The sequence below is a fragment of the Monodon monoceros genome, unplaced genomic scaffold (genome assembly GCF_005190385.1).
Source record: "Monodon monoceros isolate NGI ecotype Baffin Bay Population unplaced genomic scaffold, NGI_Narwhal_1 Super_Scaffold_14, whole genome shotgun sequence".
NCBI classification, from domain to species: domain Eukaryota; kingdom Metazoa; phylum Chordata; class Mammalia; order Artiodactyla; family Monodontidae; genus Monodon; species Monodon monoceros.
The window spans coordinates 17248074-17269691 of record NW_021703770.1 but is presented as its reverse complement, the minus strand read 5'-3'; the positions used below and the strand labels follow the sequence as shown (position 1 = coordinate 17269691).

Below are 21618 nucleotides of genomic sequence, written 5' to 3'. Positions count from 1 at the left end.
GGGAGGTAAAAACCACAGTTCAGACTGATAGACTGGGTTGAGGAAGATGAAGGCATCATGGATGAAGCCTTGTTTTCAGGCTGCATGGTGGAAGCTCTCACAGGCACAGGACCTCAGGTTTGGAGGGAAGAACCTGAATTCAGTTTTGGGCTTGTTGATTTTGAGGTGTCTTTGGGATGTCCATGTGGATACAAAGGTCTGGGGTTGGGAATAGAGCCCTGGTCTAAGGATATAAATCTGAGAATCCTTGGGGCATGGATGGTAGTTGAAGCCATGGGGATATAAGAACTTGCCTGAGAGACGAGAGAAGAGAGATATTTGGGGAACTGAATCTCAAGGGATTCCAGCCTTCAAAGTCCATGGAGATGAAGTGGCGGTAACCCACAATGGTCACTGAGAAAAGGTAGGGACAGAGGGAAAGCAGTACAGTGTGTGACGTCCTTCTAACTGAGGGGAGTGCTCAATAGCATCTGATGCTATTAATGTCAACCACATGGGGGACCTACAAGATGTCCATCGTATATGGACACAAGGGAGAATGCTTGTGCCCCTAGTAGTAAAGGCAGAAGCTAGAGGAGTGAAGAGTGCATGGGAAGGTAGGTGTGAGACAGGATACGTGGGGCTAGGGGGGTTGTAAAGGAATGACTTATGTAGTTGTCTTAGTTCAGGCTGCTTTAACAAAAATACTATAGACTGGATGGCTTATATGGTAGACCCTCATTTCTTACAGTCTGGAGGCTGGGGAGTCCAAGATCAAGGCGCCAGCAGACCTGGTGTATGGTAAGGCACCTTAGTTTGCAGAGGTCTGCTCACTGTATTATCATCACAAGAGAGAAACAGGAAGCAAGTTCTCTTCTGTCCCTTCTTATAAGGACAGTAATCTCATCGTGGGTCTGTAGGGGAACAAAGTTTGCCACCCCAAAATGTCTCTTTGGTGTGTGGATTACTTCGAGCTGAAAACAATCAAGGCCCGAAAGACTCTGGAAGAACCTTTGACCTGTGACCTAACTGCCCAAAAAATTTTAGATAGAGGACCTGTTCCAGGAAGGGAGCTATCAACTTAGATAACTATAGTATGAGCTAGGTGTGTAGGCAAGGAGAAACCTGGGAAGTCTGTTAAAATTCCCCTCTGTGTCCCATTGTCTCTGCATGACACAACAAACATTTATTTACCAAACAGTTGCCTTTACATCTCTATGTGAATTGCCTTCCTCCCCTTTGAAGTCCTGAACCACTACCCCAACATCCTCTTTTGTCTTTACCTGAAGGTAGTATTTAAAGTGAGGGTTTTGACTCTCTGACATACATCACAGCAAGATCCTTTTTGACCCACCTCCTGGAGAAAGGGAAATAAAAACAAACAAATGGGACCTAATGAAACTTCAAAGCTTTTGCACAGCAAAGGAAACCTTAAACAAGACAAAAAGACAACCCTCAGAATGGGAGAAAATATTTGCAGACGAAGAAGCAACGGACAAAGGATTAATCTCCGAAATTTACAAGCAGCCCATGCAGCTCAATATCAAAAAAACAAACAACCCTAACCAAAAATGGGCAGAAGACCTAAGTAGACATTGCTCCAAAGAAGATATACAGACGGCCATCAAACACATGAAAGGATGCTCATCGCTAATCATTAGAGAAATGCAAGTCATAACTACCATGAGGTATCATCTCACACCGGTCAGAATGGCCATCATCAAAAAATCTACAAACAGTAAATGCTGGAGAGGGTGTGGAGAAAAGGGAACTCTCTTGCACTGTTGGTGGGAATGTAAATTGATACAGCCACTATGGAGAACAGTATGGAGGTTCCTTAAAAAACTACAAATAGAACTACCATATGACCCAGCAATCCCACTAGTGGGCATATACCTGGAGAAAACCATAATTCAAAAAGAGTCATGTACCAAAATGTTCATTGCAGCTCTACTTACAATAGCCAGGACATGGAAGCAGCCTAAGTGTCCATCAACAGGTGAATGGATAAAGAAGATGTGGCACATATATACAATGGAATATTACTCAGCTGTAAAAAGAAATGAAATTGAGTTATTTGTAGTGAGGTGGATGGACTTAGAGTCTGTCATACAGAGTGAAGTAAGTCAGAAAGACAAAAACAAATACCGTATGCTAACACATATATATGGAATCTAAAATTTAAAAAAAGAAATCGTTCCGAAGAACCTAGGGGCAGGACAGGAATAAAGATGCAGATGTAGGGAATGGACTTGAGGACATGGCGAGAGGGAAGGGTAAGCTGGGAGGAAGTGAGAGAGTGTCATGGACATATATACACTACCAAATGTAAAATATATAGCTAGTGGGAAGAAGCTGCATAACACAGGGACATCAGCTCTGTGCTTTGTGACCACCTAGAGGCGTGGGATAGCGAGAGTGGGAGGGAGACGCAAGAGGGAGGAGATATGGGGATATATGTATGCATATAGCTGATTCACTTTGTTACACAGCAGAAACTAGCACACCATTGTAAAGCAATTATACTCCAATAAAGATGTTAAAAAAATAAATAAAGTGAGGGTTTTGGCCATTTTGGTGAGTTACTCAGTTTCCCTGGGTCTCTCCCCTGTACATTTTATTAAACTTTTGTATGATTTTCTCCTGTTAATCAGTCTTATGTCAATTTACTTCTTAGACCAGCCAGAAGAAACTAAAAGGGTAGAGGAAAACTTCTTCCTCCCCAGTAGGGCTCCACCCTCATGAAATAATCACCTCTCAAAAGCCCCATCTCCAAATTCTATCACGTTGGTCTTTAGTGTTTCAATATGTTGCAGAAAGGGGGGCCCCTTCTAGGGCCCTAGGGAGCCTAATAGGTGGACCCTCTCATATCAGATGTATTTTACGTGGAAATACATTTAGAGCATACTATGTAGTTGTTGCCAATATACTGAACTCTTAAATCAGATCCTGTCATACTTCTGCTTGAGACTTCTCAATTATTTTCCATTGCACTTAGAATAGAATCCTCAGTGGGGCCCATGGGATCTGCTGACCTGTTCCCTACCAACCCCCCCATTATGTCAGGGCACACCTATTTCCTTTCACACCCTCACATATCCCAAGATCTTTCCCACCCCTAGTCCTTGTGTTGCAGGAAGGGACCCCTTCCAGGGCCCGAGAGTGGGCTCTTGTCTAACACCCGGAAATGAATTGTCCGAGGAGACACACGTGCTGACAATGCAAGAGACTGTATTGGGAAGGGGCGCCCGGGCGGAGAGCAGGAGGGTAAGGGAACCCAGGAGAACTGCTCTGCCACGTGGCTCGCATTCTCGGGTTTTATGGGAATGGGGTTAGTTTCTGGGTTATCTCTGGCCAATCATTCTGACTCAGGGTCCTTCCTGGTAGCGCTTGCATCACTCAGCCAAGATGGATTCCAGCGAGGAGGATTCTGGGAGGTTGGGAGGACATATGGACTGGCGTCTCCTCTCTCCTTCTGACCTTTCCTGAATTCTTCCAGTTGGTGGTAGCTTGTTAGTTCCGCGTTCCTTACCAGGACCTCCTGTTGTAAGATGACTCATGCAAGTGGCTACTATCCAGCCTGGCTAGGGTGGGTGGTTTCAATCAGTGGTTCCCCTAACAACTATGTGAATTTTGGGAAGACACAAACATTCAGTCCATAGCAAGTTGTCTTCTTATTAGCCCAATGACTTGGGAAAAGGAAAAATGCCTTTAGGAAAGAAATACGAGAGTTTTTTAGGAAAGTAGGGTGGGGTTTGGTCAGGAACTCCCTTTCAAGATGGCTAAACTGAATACAGTTTGCTAAAGCTAGAGTTTTGGATTGCTTTTCCAGTTTTTTTCTAATCACCAGGAAAAAATGCATCTTATTCACTTCTGAAGCAGATCCTTCTCTTGACAATTGCGTTTGGGGCAACACATGACAGCCACATCTGTCTGTCTGACAACCTTGCGGTGATACTTCACAGAAGCCTAGGATGTGGGATTTCAAATGAGTAATTTTCCTTTTGTGTAGGTTTCTTTTTCTTTCTTTCTTTTTTTTAAAATTGAAGTATAGTTGACTTACGATATTGAAGTATACACCATAGTGATTCCAAATTTTTATAGATTATACTCTATTTAAAGTTATTATAAAATATTGTCTATATTCCCTGTGCTGGACAATATATCCTTGTAGCTTGTTTATTTTGTACGTGGTGATTTGTACCTCTTAACCCCCAACCCTATCTTTCCCCTCCTCTCTTCCCTCTCCCCACTGGTAAGTGTAGGTTTATTTATTTATTTATTTTTCCACTTTCTTCCTCCAGGCTAATGAGCCCTGAAAACACACTCCTGCAGCCCAGGGAAGAGGAAGGGGTCAAGTACGAGCGCACCTTCATGGCGTCTGAATTCCTGGATTGGCTGGTTCAGGAGGGTGAGGCCACCACAAGGAAAGAGGCGGAACAGCTTTGCCACCGGCTTATGGAGCACAGCATCATACAGCACGGTGAGTGTATGGGTCAGCTTTTGCTAAACCCTAAAATCTTGTGCTACAACTACAGGCTTTTATTTCTCAGTCATGGCTCTGTAAGTCAATTGTGCCTCTGCTTGGGCTCAGCTTGGCTTGTCTCCAAACTGGGGGTCACATTCAGCTGTGTGTTTCATGCCTTCTCATTCTGGGACTCAGAGTAAAGGAGCATCCACTCTCTGGACTATATTGTTTTGACAGATGAGGGCAGAAGCTAGAGAAGGCAGGCAGATTCTTGCAGTGTCTCCAAACACTTCTGCTTGGGTGTGATTTAACATTACAGCTTCATGTCCAGCTGGCTATAGCAGGTTATCTGGTCAAGTCTGGATGGGAAGTAGATGGCTCTCGCAAGGTTGGTCGCATTGGGAGAATGAAAATTCGCTGAACCATGGTTCAAGCTGCCCCACTGAGGAAGTATCCAAAGGCCTTCAGATTTTCACTTTTCCTTTTAGAGCTGAATCATAATGCAATGTCATGTACTGTTCAGGAACTCTATTCGTTACCTGTTGCTACATAAGAAATTACTCTAAAACTTAATGGTATAAAATAATAATAAATGTTTATGATCTCACATAGTTTTTGTGGCTCAGGAATTTGGGAGGAGCTTAGTGGGTGGTTTGGCTTGGAGGTCTCTTATGAGGTTGCAGTCAAGACATTGGCTGGGGTTACAGTCATCTGACGGTTTGATAGCCTGGAGGATTTGCTTCCACAGTGGCTCACTTCCGTGCCTACCATAGAAGTGCTGGTGCGGGCTGTTGGCAGGAAGCTTCTGTCCATTGCTCTATGGACTTCTTCATAAGGCTGCCTGAGAATTCTCATGACATGGCAGCCTGGCTTCTTGCAGAGGGAGTGATCCAAGAGAATGCAAGATAGAAGCTACAGTGTCTTTTAACTGAGCCTTGGGAGTCACACACTGTTGTTTCTTCAATACGCTATTGGTTACCAGGTCAGTCCTATTGAGTATGAGAGAGGACTATGCGTCTGCTAACCAGGAGGCAAGGATCACTGGAGCCATCTCAGTTCTTATGAGGCTGGCTATTGCAAGAACGTAGGCTCTGGAATCCCAACTCCACCAGTGATTAGCTACTTACCTTCTCTCATCTGTAAAATGGGCATACCTGCATAGGTTGGTTGTAGGAGTACAGGAGGTAGATATAAAGCACTTGGCTCAGTGCCTTGCTCTTAATAAGTGCTCAATCAATGTACTAATATAGCTGCAAGGTGTAGGCTTAGAGCAGTGAGGAAAGGGCTGGGAACCAGATAAGCATTTCAGCCTAGGAGTCAATATTAAAGGTAATAACTTGAATCATTCTTACTGTAAACTCTCCTACCTCCACTTCTACACAGGCCTAGAATTTCTATCCCAGTGTTAGGGAGATAATAATGGAATTATTTGAAAGAAACTTTTGAAATTATTGGGAGCAGTGTTTTACAAACTGCAGATTGCAACCCTTTAGTGGGTTTAGTGAAATAAGTTTAGGGAGTCATTCCCCCAGCATTAAAAACATTTTTTTTAGCACAGGGAACTATATTCAATATCCTGTGATAAACCATAATGGAAAAGAATATGAAAAAGAATGTATAAATGTCACTTTGCTGTACAGCAGAAAGTAATACAACATTGTAAATCAACCATACTTCAATAAAATTTTTTTTAAAAAACTAAGAAAAAAATTTTTTTTCATAGACTAGACTAGACTCTTAGTACTCAAAGTGTGGTCCATGGACCCACAGTGTCACCTGGGAACATGATAGAAATGCAGAATCTCTGATCCCACTGAATCTGATCTACATTTTTGCATAACCCTGAGTGATTCGAATGCACTTTAAAAGTTTGAGATGCAGTGAATTGGATTTAACTAGAATAGAAAATTTCAGAGCATAGTTTACGTAATAAGGTCAAGGATTGTTTTGCAAAACGTTTATTTCAGTTAGATATACACTATATAAACATATGACCATAGTCATGTGTGCACTGATTTGTAACATAAAAATTAGTACTCTGCATTGTGGTCAAATATTTTGAAGAGCCCCTGATCTAGAAGCATTGGTTTGCAAGGCACTCAAGCCACTCAGTATATTTTGGGGTGTTTTCTCCTAACTGATGTTGCCACAATGGTACTCACAGCTGTTTATTGACGGTCTGATATGTTTCCTGCTGGGCTATTGATTGAGGTTTGGAAGGTGGATAGAATTGTAAAATGCCAGTATGGTTCCTGGCCTTAAACAGCTTATAGTCTTGTAGAGATTATAAAACGGATATAGAAGCAATTAGAGAGCAATTGAAGTTGTAGGATATAGTTTATTTATTGGTTATTTATTTTATACCATGTGCCAGGCACTGTCCTAGAGATTTTACACATTAACTTACTGAAACCTCTTAAACTCTTTGAGTCAGATATTCTAATTTTTGTTGTTGTTAAATTTATCTTATTGTGGTAAGAACACCTAACATGAGATCAACTCTCTTAACAAATTTTTTTTAAGTGTACAAAATAGTAACCGTTAATTACAGGGCAGGTATTTTTATTATCTCCATTTTACAGATAAGGAAACCAAGGCACCAACAGGTTAAGTAATTTGTATGAGGCCACTCAGGTGGTAATGTCCAAATGGATATTATCACTAATAAGTGTGAACTCAGAATTGGTTGGAGTGACTGGGGCTTTCCACCATGAAAAATGGTGTGTTTGGGTTAGAGTTAATGCTGTCATCTTTGCTCCAGACAGAAAACTTGGTGATACCAAACTCTAGAGAAAACCAGAATTTTATACTACCGTTTACTGACTGATAATGTACATCTCGACTTCAGAGAGAAGATAGAGGATGCTACAAATTGTTTCCAAATGATTTCCGAAGAGTGAGTAATTACACCTCAATTACAGTGTAATTATTATTATTTTTTTGGCTGCGTTGGGTCTTCGTTGCTGTGCAGGCTTTCTCTAGTTGCGACGAGCGGGGGCTACTCTTCGTTGCGCTGCGTGGGCTTCTCATTGCGGTGGCTTCTCTTGTTGCGGAGTACAGGCTCTAGGCGCACGGACTTCAGTGGTTGTGGCACATGGGCTTTAGAGCGCAGGCTCAGTAGTTGTGACGCACAGGCGTAGTTGCTCCACGGCATGTGGGATCTTCCCGGACCAGGGCTTGAACCCGTGTCCCCTGCATTGACAGGCGGGTTCTTAACCACTGTGCCACCAGGGAAGCCCCTACAGTGTAATTTTATAATGCTATAAACATAAATGCCATAACATTGTGATGTAAAGGATAAAATAAGGAATTATTGTTAGCAAATCTTATCCACAGAAATTTGTTTTCCATGGTTTTAGGAGGATTGAATATTCTCTATATACAGAGTCAGAGTTTCCAAGGGAGTTCCAGTTTCCCAGCAACTCATTGCTAGATCACAGATTCTAACGTTGAGTTATGAAAACATGGCCACCACATATGTGTACGTTAGAGTTAATGATAAATACCAGCTAGTATCTTAAGCAGAGCTCTGAATTGTCCAGCTAATAATTAATTTCATAAGTTAAACATGAAAGAAAGTCAGCCTCTAGGCTTTGAGCAAAAGGTTGCTGGATAAAAGTGGTTCCCTAGCTTGAAACCAGTAGGCATAAAAATCAAGCCCACTTATGAAATCCTAACCAGCTTCATTTATGAATGGTTAATGGTGCTCTGTAATCAGGACAGAACTTGTTAGCTGAGTAATTAACTTGCATGCAAATGTATATGTGTGTGTATATATATATATATATATATATATATATATATATATATAATGATATTATTATCATTATTACAGTTTTACAGTGAAGAATTCTTGAATTCAAAGCCTTTAAGATATTTTTCCAAGGTTGCATAGCTAACCGGTAGCTACTAGGCATTGTGCCTTAGAAAGGAGTTTCCGTTGGTCCAGGATGTATGTAATCGGGTGTGGCTTGCCGGGCACTGTGGAATGAACATGGTCTTTGGAGGGAGACAGGCAGGATTTACATCCCATCTCCTTCACCTACTGTGGGACCTTGTCGACATCTCAACTCTTCCATTCCTCAGGTTTTAAAATTTATTAAATTAAAGTCATATTATATACCTTTGAGAGTTGTTATGTTTGGTTGGTTCGTTGGGTTTTTGGTTTTGCTTTTTGAAATCCTAGGACTACCCACATGTACTAGAAAAACTCAACATATGATTGGACTCGTGGCTAAGGTTTTTTAATCTTAAAAAGACACAGAGAAGGATCAGCAAGGGAAAAAGACACATTGGGTGTTGTCTGGAGAAATCCAGGTGCAGGATTCCTCTGTTCTCCCTTCCAGGGCCAAGCAGAACTGGTTCCTTCTTCCAGCAGGGACATGCAGTAACACGTGCACAATATCTCTGCCCAGGGAAACCCACTTGAAACTCAGAGGGCAAGATTTTTATTGGGGGCTGCTCATACAGGTATACTCTGCCTGCCCAGACAGCCACACTCCCTGCCTTCCAGACTCTCAGAAGGAAAGCACGTATTCTCCATTAATTGCAGTGTTTGTGCAAACAATCTGGGCAGGCTGGTACAGCAGAATTCAGTGTCCCAGGTAAAGCAAAGTTGCCTTATCAGATGGTAACTCAGAGAACCTTTCAAAAGCCAAGTTCCCAGAAGCTAGCCACGGGCCAGCCCCACAAGCAGGCTTTTCTGTTGCAAGGCTGCTATGGTAACTCTTTCCTGCCCAGAGCTGCTGTGAGAATTAAACGATAAAGGTGGGCAAAAGCTTTTAGCAGAGTCTACCTCTTACGGCCCTCAAATGCCAGCTATTGTACTTGATCTGATCAATTCTAAATAACAGTTAAAATGTACAGAGTCCCTGCTATATGCCAGACACTGTTCTGATCCTCATTTACTCCTTTAAATAACTCTATGAGTTAGGTATCATAATAATTCTCGTTCTTAAAATGAGGTTAAGTAACTTGCTGAAGACAAGAGCTAGTAAATGGTAGATTCAAGATTCACATCAAGGCAATCTGGCTCTTAATCAGTAAAGAAGGTTGGATGCTAATTATAAGCTTCCCTAGACTAGGAAAAAAATTCTCAACTTTTATTGCATCAGCTCACACAGCCTGTCAGATATTGCAACTATAATCATTGTTAGCTCATAAAATATTACAAGATTCCTTTTTCGCAAACAATGACCGAGTACCTTGAGATTTTTGTGTGACCTTTGCCAACGCGATGAACACATTTCTTTACTCACGTAAATATCTCCCTCAACTGCTGAGCTGCTCTCCAGCTATCTTTTCCTTAAATGGAGGGTAACAGACAGCAGAGTCACGTGGGTAAATTGCTCACAGCTGCAGCGGCTGACCCTGGATAATCAGGCTACTGCTGCTGTGTCCAGGCGTATAATTTCCTCCTTTAAAGATTTAGTCAGAGCACTTTAACAATTTCAACACTTCATCAAGCCCTTTCTTTTTCTTTTGTTTTTGAAAAATATAATTATATAAATTTTGCAACACACAAAGCAGTTTTCCATGTATTATATTTTTAATCCTCCCAGCTGCTCGAGGGTAGTTTTGGTGATCCCATTCTCCAGTGGAAGACAGTAGCTGAGACATTCTCCCTGGTAGCCATGAAGAGAGAATTTGGGATCTTCTGCAAAGGAAGTTAGATGCCAGATCCAGACAGGAATTAACCCCATCTTCTCAGTAATTAAGAGCACTTGACAGAGTTTGGCCCAGCCTGGAATAGCGTAGTCAAAGAAGAAGAGAGGGAGGGAAGGAAAGATGGGAGGAAGGAAGAACAAAGGCACTGATAATTGAGGAGTTTGCAACTTGCCCAAGACCATATAATATTACAGAAAAAAGTTATTCTGACACTTGTTAAAATGGTAAGGAAGACTTTAAGACTAGTGCAATAGGAGTATTGTAGCAAGGGAGGGAGATGGGGCTCAACTCCAAGAACAGCAAGGACAAGTGGGGATTTATAGCTATGGAACAGGGTGAGGGGGTCAGTGGATGGAAATTTATTAATGGGAGACACCAAGAGCAGGGGGATTTTGAGGCCAGGGACTTAGACATCAAAGATGGAGAATGAGGAGCTTGATAAAATAATAAGAGTGATCAGATATCACTATTTGGGGGAATCCTGACTTAGCAGGATTCTTTGCTAAGGCTGGGCTGGGTAGGTCAAATCTGGCTGAGTCACATGCCTACCTCCTGACCCTGGATGAGCAGGGCCTTTTGACTGACAGACTCGCCAAGTCAGGGAGGGGCATTCTTCCACCAAAAAAAAATTTTTTTTTGAAAGTTCTGTTACCACAGGATAGGGGCCAATGTCAAGGCCTAGTAGAAATGAGGGCTCAGGGACTTCCCTGGTGGTCCGGTGGTTAAGAATCTGCCTTCCAGTGCAGGGAACTTGGGTTCCACCCTGGTCGGGGAACTAAGATCCCACATGCCGAGGGGCAACTAGCCCGTGCTCTGCAACTACTGAGCCCACGCACTCTAGAGCCCAACGCCACAACTGGAGAGAAGCCTACACACCTCAAGGAAGAGCCTGCGCGCTGCAACGAAAGATCCCACGTGCCGTAACTAAGACCTAAGCAGCCAAATAAATAAATAAAAGTATTTTTAAAAAGAAATGGAAATGAGGGCTCAGAGAAACCTGACTAAAGTCTGGAAAGGAGAGAGTCTTTGTCAATGGTACCGTACCCTTGCTTACCTGCCCTTTCTTCTTCCCTATCAAGACTATCCTCTCCTGCTTTTGCTTTTGGTAACTCCTTGTCACCAACAAAATGAAGATTTTTCCATTACAGGTGGTACCCAGTATCTTAGTGTTTCTTTACCCTTAGCTGGAATATAAGTGCTTTGAAGACAGATAATTTGTTTTCTGGGAACTTCCTGGTGGTCCATTGGTGAGGACTCGATGCTTCAATGGCAGGGGCACTGGTACCATCCCTGGTTTGGGATCTAGATCCTGCATGCTGCTCCATGCAGCCAAAAAAAAAAAAAAAAAAAGGATTTGTTTTCTTGTCTCTGTATCCCCCATGGCTTGGCACTTATATATTAGCTATTCAGTAAAAAATGTGTAGAATGAATGAACGACAGTAGTGACTGCTTTTTGAGGCTTTGCCATTCGCCAGGCACACCGTTGGGTGTTTACACCAGCTAGAGTTCTTTGAATATAAGCAGCCTCAATCATCATTTGCTTCAAACATATGGCAGAGCGAACTAATAGTTAAAGCACTGGAAAGCCAAGCTGCCTGCAGGAGAGCTGGAGCAGCTCTTGGGGATCCAGTTGCGAGGAACTAGTGATGAAGGGCAATCCCTCTCAGACACCTACAGCTAAGAAACCAGTGCTAGCTATTTTCTGCCTATGCTGGCCCTCTCTCCGGAGACTAAACTCTAGAGAACAACTCTGATTGGCCGAGTCTGGGTCACATGCCCACCTCTTGCCCCCTGGATAGGCAGGGCCCTTTGACTGACAGAATAACCAAGTGGTGGTGGGTCGTTGCTCCACCCAAAGAAAAAAAAAAATCTTTTCTTGCAAGTTCTGTTACCACAAGGCAGGCTGGGCAGGCGAAAGCAACAGACAGGCTGTCCTTTACTGCTATCAGTTCATTTAATCCTCCCCCCAAATCAATTCACTTGATAATTTATTTTCCCTGTTGCTTTAGATGACAATATTTAAGCATTTGCCATGAGCCTAATCATTCTCAGCTCCTAAATTTTATACTCTGAATAGAAGAAAATAAAGATTGGGTAGGATATTTCCATAATCTGCTTTCAACAATTAATATTTCAAGTGTCATCTTTATCAGCAGCTGTTATCTACTGTAACTTTTTCCTTTCTCGATTTAAAATTTCTTGGAATTTTCCTACTGTGCCCTCTGATAGGCTTTGGCTCTGTTTTACTTTTTATTATAGCTGAATCCAAAGCAGGAAGAAAAACAGACACAGCCAGCCTGCTGTCACAATGCAAACAGAAGGAAACAGGTTTCCTTGGTAAAGTCACAGGCTAATACTTTGGCACACAATATAGTATTGGTTTTGTTGAAGGACAGCAGGTCTGTAGCTACACAAAGGCATGACTTTTAGAAGGTATGAAAGGAGTGAGAGATGCCTCATCTTATGTAATCTTCCAAAAGAAGGGTGTTATGTGCAAAGAATAGAGGTCTTTTGTGAACAGTGTCATAACTGTAAGTATTTCTTTCCTTAGTTGACATCAGTATAGCTTTTGTCAGGTGTCCAGAAACTGATCCTCTAGATACAGACTGTGGCTCTGTAGCCTGGGCCCCTACCGACTCCTGCCTTGCTTCTGACAGCTTGTGGGCCGGTGGCCGCTGCAGTACATGGTCTTCAGTTTGCCCAAATATGACCTTGTTAAAGCGGCACAAGGAAGCCTTAAAAACACATGCACACAATCTCTGTGCAGTTGAAGCTTATGAAAGTATGCAGTCTCCTGGCCTTACATGGTAATTTAAGGACTCAGCTGGGTTTCGGTGGTCATTTTTGGAGGGACCTGGAGGCTGGGGTCTCAAGTTTATTAAAAGAACAATATGTCAGGATCTCCTGGGTGGAATGGACATTCAGACTGCTGATTCTAATGTGCCCCTTCCCTCTCCTCCTGGTCAAGAAGCACGGTGGTGTTCACTCCTGGTTACTGATGGACATGAGCTTGACCACAGCCCTCAAGGGGAGATTGGGGGTGGGGGGGGCAAAAAGTTAAGAGGTTCTCCTTTAAGGACAAACTGCCTCCATTCTCTTTTTTCTAGCTCTGACCCTGTGTCAATCTTGAGGGAGCTCCTCTCTCAGCTGGGAGGCTGGGAGTTTGGGCAGGGATTCCTGTGTGGGACCCAGGCTCTCCTTGAGCAGTTATGACGATTATTCTCACGGCCGTTTCATCTTTGCCACACTGAGGTCTCTCTTAGTTCTTCCTCTAGAAAATCTCCCACCTGCCACTTAGGGCTCTCAGTTCTTAGCCACTCACTTTAACTCAGTTTTTCTTAGCTGATACGTTTGTCTCAGGCAGTGTGCCTGGGTTGTCTTTTGTGTTCTGGCCTATAGTCCTTTGGAGACACTCCTTCTTTCTAGCTGCCTCCGCCCTGCTCCCTCCTCCCCTCTTCTGCCAGAAATGGATCAACAAGCTGAAGTCTGTTGATACCATGGAGTGATTATCTGGTATAAAACTGACCATATGTAAAACTACAGTGAGGTATCACCTCACACTGGTCAGAATGTCCATCACCAAAAAGTCTACAAATAAGTGCTGGAGAGGGTGTGGAGAAAACGGAACCCTCCTACACTGTTGGTGGGAATAAATTGGTGCAGCCACTATGGAGAACAGTATGGAGGTTCCTTAAAAAACTAAAAATAGAACTATCATACAACCCAGCAATCCCACTACTGGGCATATACCCTGAAAAAACCATACTTCAAAAAGAGTCATGTACCACAATGTTCATTGCTGCTCTATTTACAATAGCCAGGACATGGAAGCAACCTAAGTGTCCACTGACAGATGAATGGATAAAGAAGATGTGGTACACACACAGACACACACACACACACACACACACACACACACAGGAATATTACTCAGTCATAAAAAAGGATGGAATATTGCCATTTACAGCAACATAGTTGGACCCAGAGATTATCATACTAAGCGAAGGAAGTCAGAGAAAAACAAAAATTATGTGATATCACTTATATGTGGAATCTAAAAAACAATACAAATGAAATTCTTTACAGAAAAGAAACAGACTTACAAATATAGAGAACAGACTTGTCGTTACCAAAGAGGAAAGAGGTAGGGAGGGTAAAGGATAAATTAGGAGTGTGGGATTAACAGATACACACCAATATAAATATATAAAATAAATAAGCAATAAAGATTTTCTGTATAGCACAGAAAACTATATCTTGTAATAACCTATAATGGAAAAGAATCTGAAAAAAAATGTGTAACTGAATCACTTTGCTGTACACCTGAAACTAACACAATATTGTAAATCAACTGTACTTCAAGTAAAAAGCAAAACAGGACTTCCCTGGTGGCACAGTGGTTAAGAATTTGCCTGCCAATGCTGGGGACACAGGTTCGGTCCCTGGTCCTGGAAGATCCCACTTGCCATGGAGCAGCTAAGCCTGTGAGCCACAACTACAGAAGCCCGCATGCCTAGAGCCTGTGCTCCGCAGCAAGAGAAGCCACAGCAATGAGAAACACTCGCACCTCAACGAAGAGTAGCCCCCGCTCACCGCAACTAGAGGAAGCCTGCGTGCAGCAACGAAGACCCAATGCAGCCAAAAATATAAATAAATTAATTTTAAAAAATTTTAAATGAATTAAAAAATTGTAAAAAAAAAAAAAAACCTGACCATATGTAAACTCTGATCAATGTGACTATAGAACAGTATTAAGTTAAAATTTAAGAAGGGATTACACACACACATCCTTATTACAGTTGGAAAAATACTTTTATTAATATCATAAGCAATTTTAATCTAAAATGGAGAGTAATCTTTTTGTAAAATTGCTTATATATATTATTTTTAACCTGACATAACATTTTAAAGACTCTAACATTTTATCTAGCTTTATTCTGAAAAGGTCCCCTTCACTTTCTTTCTCTCTGTCCCAGTAATGACATTTGACCCAACAAGGAGCCCAGCCCCTCTCCTTTCTCCTTTCCACCCAAGGAAAGCCTGCATATCAGAATCTATATTCCTTCCATTTTATTTTAGCCACTCCCTTAGCTGTGGCCTAGGTTTCAGTCTGATTGGAAATGACCAAAGCCACCAGGCCAAAGAAGGGGGTCTGGGTATTGGTTTTGGCCACTGGCAAAACCACTCCTGTCTCTCTGAAGTCCTCTTCCACAGTTGCTGGGAACTTAACCTCAAGCAAGGATTCCTGTCAAGTGGGAACATAATGTACTTCCTCATCAAAATGAAGGAAATAGGATAGGGAGATAGTGTGTGTGGGGGGGAAGCAGACAGCAATACCAACAACTTTTGACCACTTGGCTGTCAAGAGCTCAGGATAAGAATTATCTTCTAGGACAAATGGCTCTCAAAGTGCTACACTTAAAGGGATGAACTTGTTTGTTAGCTGATCTGTTCCTATGAGGTACCAGCCTCTAGACTGATCCTATTTTCCATGGAAATAGGATGAAAGTCGCAAATGCAATCCATATATGTAATTTAAAATTTTCTAGTAGCCGCAGTGAAAGTAAAATGGAACAGATGAAATTAACCTTAATAATATATATTTAACTCATCATCTCCAAAATGTTATTTCAAAATATAATCGATATGGAAAATAGCGATCAGCTCTTTTATGTTTTTTTTTTTTCATATTCAATTTTCCAAATCCAGTGTGTATTTTACACTTATAGCTCCTTGCCACATTTCTGGTGCTTGTCAGCCATTCTGGAGAGCAAAGCTCTAGACCTTTGAGCAAAGCACAGAGTATGGTGGTATCCCAGTGAGTGTGTATTCCACTTTTCAGCCCCTTAGCTCAGAGATCTTTGTTCCCCGACAGCTGAAATGCCTATAAGTTTGTGTTGAGGAAGCACCTTGGTATCTCTATTTTGCTGTACCAGTTTGGACACCCAAGTAAACCTGGGGGCCAGCCACACAAGCTTCTGGAATGGCAACAATTCTTCTCTCTCTCTCTCTTTTTTACTTTTTTTCCTGTTTTTTGCTGTGAGGCATGTGGGATCTTAGTTCCCCGACCAGGGATTGAACCCGTGCCTCCTGCAGTGGAAGTGAGGTGTCTTAACCACTGGACTGCCAGGGAAGTCCCTCTTCTCTCTTCTTTAGCTCAGTGATTTCACAGTCATGTTTTCTTTTTTCTCTGATTTTTTAAGTATTTCCTTTGATTAAATATTTTTAATATTTCCACAAGTCAGAAATTGTTGACTGAGATCGTTTGGACTGGATCTGAACTCAGCAGTTCTCTCTTTTTTTTTTTTTTGCAGTACATGGGCCTCTCACTGTTGTGGCCTCTCCCGTTGCAGAGCACAGGCTCCGGACGCGCAGGCTCAGTGGCCACGGCTCACGGGCCCAGCCGCTCTGCGGCATATGGGATCTTCCCGGACCGGGGCACAAACCCGCGTCCCCTGCATCGGCAGGCGGACTCTCAACCACTGAGCCACCAGGGGAGCCCCAGCAGTTCTCTTTTTGCTCAGAATGGGCTTATCCAGTATACGAACCCAAATTCAGGAGCACTTTCTTAAATTCCTAGTCTTTGTCATGGGATCCTTTGGATTTTTGCTGACAGCAGAACAATATTATTTATTCATGGTGCACGGACATCATTGCAACCCTGTCTTCCAGAGAGCTGTGGCTTCCCATGTATTTATTAATTTCACTTGCTTTGGTTAAAAGAAGTTATTGTAATTTATTTTCCGCAGATGGAAACACTGAGACCCAGGGACTGTCCATAACCACTTCTGTCACCAGGGAATCAGAGCCGAGTTGCTGGAAGGCATATCTTATGCCTGTAAGACTTTCTGTCTAATTGCTCTTGGCTTCCGAGTAAAGCATAGCTTGTTACAAGGTGTGGGCTACAGATAAACAGAAAGTGTTTGTTTTCTAAGCCTTTGATTTCTGTGTCCAGACCTGAGTTTGGAACAATAACAGAATTGTGTTTTGCTACAAATAAGAGAAAATGTAGTAATGCCTGCTTGAACAGAAAGGTTCCTCTTTATTTAGGAAGAGTCACCTTTCCCAGAGATTTCTACTGACATTACATGGGCCAGATCTGTGTCAACATGGACTGTTCGCCGGATGGCAATCAGTGAATCTAATGCTGTTAGCTGGGCACACTGCTGCCCTGTACAAATAATAAAGGAGGAAGAAAGGGAAAATGGGTTTTGGACAAGCAGCTAGCATTGTCAGCCACAAGGACAAGTGTCTTTTTCATTAAGTAACTAAGTGACCTTCCCTCTGAAACATGGGCTTCCAAGGAACAGTTTGTTTCCTCTGTCCTCACCCTGAGCTCCTGGTAGCTCTAAGCTAGATTTAAAGCAGGTGGATGTACAAGTGTTAATGTCTTAGTTTTGACCTAGTTTTGTCTTAGTTTATATCATGGTTATATTAACGTCAGGGGGTGCTGGGTGAAGGATATATGGGAACTGTCTGTACGGTCTTTACAGCTTTTTTTATAAATCTAAAATTATTTTAAAACATAAAGTTTACTGGGAAAATAAGTAGGTGAGGTGTTTCCTATTTTCCTTTTTTGTTTAAGATGAGTACAAGTATAAATAATATAGAAATATATGGAGACTTATTTTTTTAAAAGCTGCTAAATCTCACCACTGACATCCTCCTTTTCTGAACGTCTGCATCTTCCTCCTTCAAGGGTCCTAGTCTCTCCAGTCTCATATGGAATACCTGATAAATTACGCTAAAGCACGCACAGGTTATACGGTAACCTTTCTGGGAATGGTAAGCAGATATCATCTGGGAATAAGGCTTTGGTGGGCTTTCACAGCTAGTGGTTTTGAGTAGGATTTATTCTGATACCTCCAGCATCACATTGGATGTCCTTATCTACGTTGCTGGCCGTGCTGAATTTATCTGGTTTAGGTAGGATGCCTTCTTTTCCCACAGACCACCTAGAGTTGCTGCCAGAAGGCTTGCTTACATAGGTGAAGTCTGAAAAGGATTAGAAAGGTATCCTTTGGGCACTGACACCTGGGTGGGCCCTCAATTGGAAGCCCACACATGGCTAACATTAATTGAATGCTTCTATGTACCAGAAACTCTAATAAGCCTTTTACCTATGTTGTTTCATTACCTCTTCAACTCATTTTACAGATGAATAAAATTGAAGTTCAGGGGCGTTAAGTAACTTGGTAAAGAGTGAAGCCAGTGTTCAACCCAAGACCATCTGTAGGCAGAGGGGTGTTTACCATGCTGTCTCTTTGTTCTTTTAATAAGCAATTCCAAGGTAATCAACATTTTACCCTGGTGAAGAATTTTGTAGAAAACATGCCCAGCCAAGTTGTCTTCTGTTACCTGGCGACAGGAATAAATGAGGAAAAAGCAGACTGCTTTCTGGTGTTTGTAAGCTCATTGCCTCCTCATTTGGCATTATTATGGGATGGGAGACAGTCTAGGGAGGAGATTAAGGGATGGGGTTTCAGAGTTAATCTGTCAATGCTTCTGTCTTGGATCTTCCAGTTAATGACTATGGGACCTTGGGCAAGTTGACCTTGTGTAATCTCATCTGTAAAATACAAATAATTATAATAGCTCTCTCTGCTGCTTTGAGAACTGAATGATATAATCATGCCATGTGTACCACTTAGTAAATGTTAGCTGATTGCTACTCTTATTATTGTTATCATCAATGTATCCTCGTCATCAGATGCCTTGGTGGGTAGAGATTAATATACGTTTAATGGCCTCATCCATTGCTGGTCTTAATATCTTACACATACTCTATGCTGAATATATACTTCTAAAAATAAATCAACACTGAAGGCCCTTGGATTTATGCCAACAATTCCAAAGGCTCTAGAACAGAGTTACAGATTTCTTTCATTGAATTACGCATATGAAGGATTTCATTTGCCAGACAAAGTAAATTTGTTTTCAGACCTCTCTGCACTTACAATATGAATTAGTCTCTGAAAAACAACCTCATTTTTGAAAAACATACTCTTTGTTCTGAATTTTATCACTAACAACATGAGGTTCTAGGCTTTGGAATGCACCCAGCTGTTATTTAAAGATGCATAGAGAAGAATAAAATATAATTTGACCTTGCATCTGTTTATTACCTTTACTTTTCTCGCAGTAAGACACAGAAGCAGCAGAAACCCGTACAATTACAGTGTCATGTTTTGATTTTCATCTTTTCTGCAATCTTACTGAAGTTACTTGGATCGTTTTTCCTCTTTTCCATCTCCTTTCCTCCCTTCAGCCAATTAAATAAGTGTAATTGGGTTCTAACTTTGTGTATATGAAGTGTTTTGTTTCAGTAATATCAATTCATAGAACTTTATGCCCTAAAATCAATTTTCTGCTTTCATATCCTCTTCTTAATATTGTCATTACTCAGGAAGTAATTATTTTAGTTCTCTGACTGACTGTTGGTATTGCCTTTTGAAGAGTTTTGTATCTCAGGCACCTAACTGTCCTTGTGTGGCATAATTGCCTAACCTCGAATCAAGGACTTGTGCTGCTTTGGAAAACAGAGCTCTTTCAACTCCTGCATCCCTTTAGGATGGTTTGAGATGGGTAGTTATGGCTTTAAGTACAGTTTAGATTTTCTTGAAAGAATAGCTTTCATCTTCTGTTGTAATTAATGCTCAATTCATATTTTCCAACAGACACATGATTTAAAAAGCATAATATTTATGTATTTTAGTTCTGACAATTTTTTAAATGTGCAGCGTACTAAGTGACATAAAGTGCTTGGACTCTGTAGGACTGTGATCTAGCAGGAGCAGGGAGGCAAAAGAGTGCAAATCCATACCTGGACATGTGAAACAACTGAAAGCTTTTGTTGGCAGGGAAGGTGCAGCAGTTTCATAGGCAGAATTTATTTGCCTTTTATTAACGCAAATGTCTGAGGACTAGATCTGCCACCTCTTAATCCTTAAAGTTTGTCAGTCCTCTTAAGCAATGTCTGTAGGTGCTAATGTCCTTTCAGGAGGAGCTATAAGGATCAGTGGGATATAAAAAAGAAAACAAGAGGAAATGGAGCCAGTGGTAGGATAGAGTGACATCCTTGACGGCCCAGAAAGATCCTTCACCCACCATCGCACACTGGGTGAAGTGGTGAGCCATGCCCACCTTTGCTGCTGTGCGATGTTCTGATGATAACGATGTTAATCACAGCCAGGGAGGGCCTTCTGCCTGGAAGGTGACCTTGAAGACATTTTAGCGTTGACACCAACTTGCAGGACTAGTCACAGCCCCCCCAGCCTCATCCTTTGCTGGTCTTTTTTCTTCCCCATTATAATAGTCATTATCCTTATTCCCCTGTCTAAGCCCTCTTTTGACTCTTCTAAATTCTAAAACTTTTTAAAAGTTCTGATGAAGTGCTATTCAGGGGACAGTTGATGTACACACATTCTTTCCCCCTCCCCTTTCCTCACCACCACCTTCTTACTTTCTTATCACACTGCTGGATTCAGTTACTTATTTCATGATGTCTGTTGTGTTATGTCATCTGCCAGCAGACATTTCAAGGATGGATGAAGGTATGTGATCTTCCTCTCTCCAGCTAGATAAGTAGCCTAAAATGTCTTATATTCAGCGGAACTTACAGGGCTTAAGATGATAAGTTTTTATATTCATCCTTAGAACATATGTGTGAATGGAATAGAAGCCAATTCTCCTTCTTTCAGATAATCAGCTTTAAAAAATTCCTTTCTTTGCTAACTCATCCTAATTTATAAGAGAAAAAATGTAGCCACATTATCCACCAAAAGAATATATCTGAACTGTGTCACTTTATGATTTTGGTAGACTCCATGATGTTCCCCTCATGCTTTCTGAAAAGTGAAGGCAGACTTCCCTGGTGGCGCAGTAGTTAGGAATCTGCCTGCCAATGCAGGGGACACGGGTTTGAGCCCTGGTCCGGGAAGATCCCACATGCCGTGGAGCAACTAAACCCGTGCGCCACAACTACTGAGCCCGCGTGTCTCAACTACTAAAGGGCCTAGAGCCTGTGCTCCGCAACAAGAGAAGCCACCGCAATGAGAAACCCGCGCACCGCAACGAAGAGTAGCCCCCGCTCGCCACAACTAGAGAAAGCCCGTGTGCAGCAACGAAGACCCAATGCAGCCAAAACTAAATACATAAATTAATTTTTTTAAAAAAGTGAAGGCATACAGTGAATAGGGATCTGTTTTCTTTTACCAAATATGAACATTGGGAGTTTAGTGCTTCTAAAGCCCCCATTTCCCTAAGCAATAAGATTGTCTTGTATTTACATTGCTTCAGCTTTCTGGCTGTTTCTGCTTTTCCTCTTGTTTTATGTCTCACTTAATACTAAGCCAAGCCAAGCCTCTAGAGAATTCCACCAATAAAAAGAGAATGCTTGGAAAGTCCCAGAAATTATAAATTGGATGAGTAAGAAGTTGTCAGTTTTCAATTACAGCTGTGATAAAAGCACAACTAGAACAGTAGATACTGAGTTGAACATTGTC

The 21618-nt window shown here is 41.9% G+C and overlaps 1 protein-coding gene across 3 annotated transcripts in view; it reads left to right on the top strand.

Moving 5' to 3' along the window:
- The window catches only part of DEPTOR (DEP domain containing MTOR interacting protein), a 140106-nt gene that overhangs the window by 60679 nt on the left and 57809 nt on the right, over nt 1-21618 (top strand). For all 3 annotated transcript variants that reach the window (XM_029222942.1, XM_029222939.1, XM_029222940.1), the window contains one exon: nt 4284-4462. In XM_029222942.1, coding sequence (XP_029078775.1) covers nt 4284-4462 — 179 coding nt within the window. The remainder of the gene's footprint in view (nt 1-4283; nt 4463-21618) is intronic.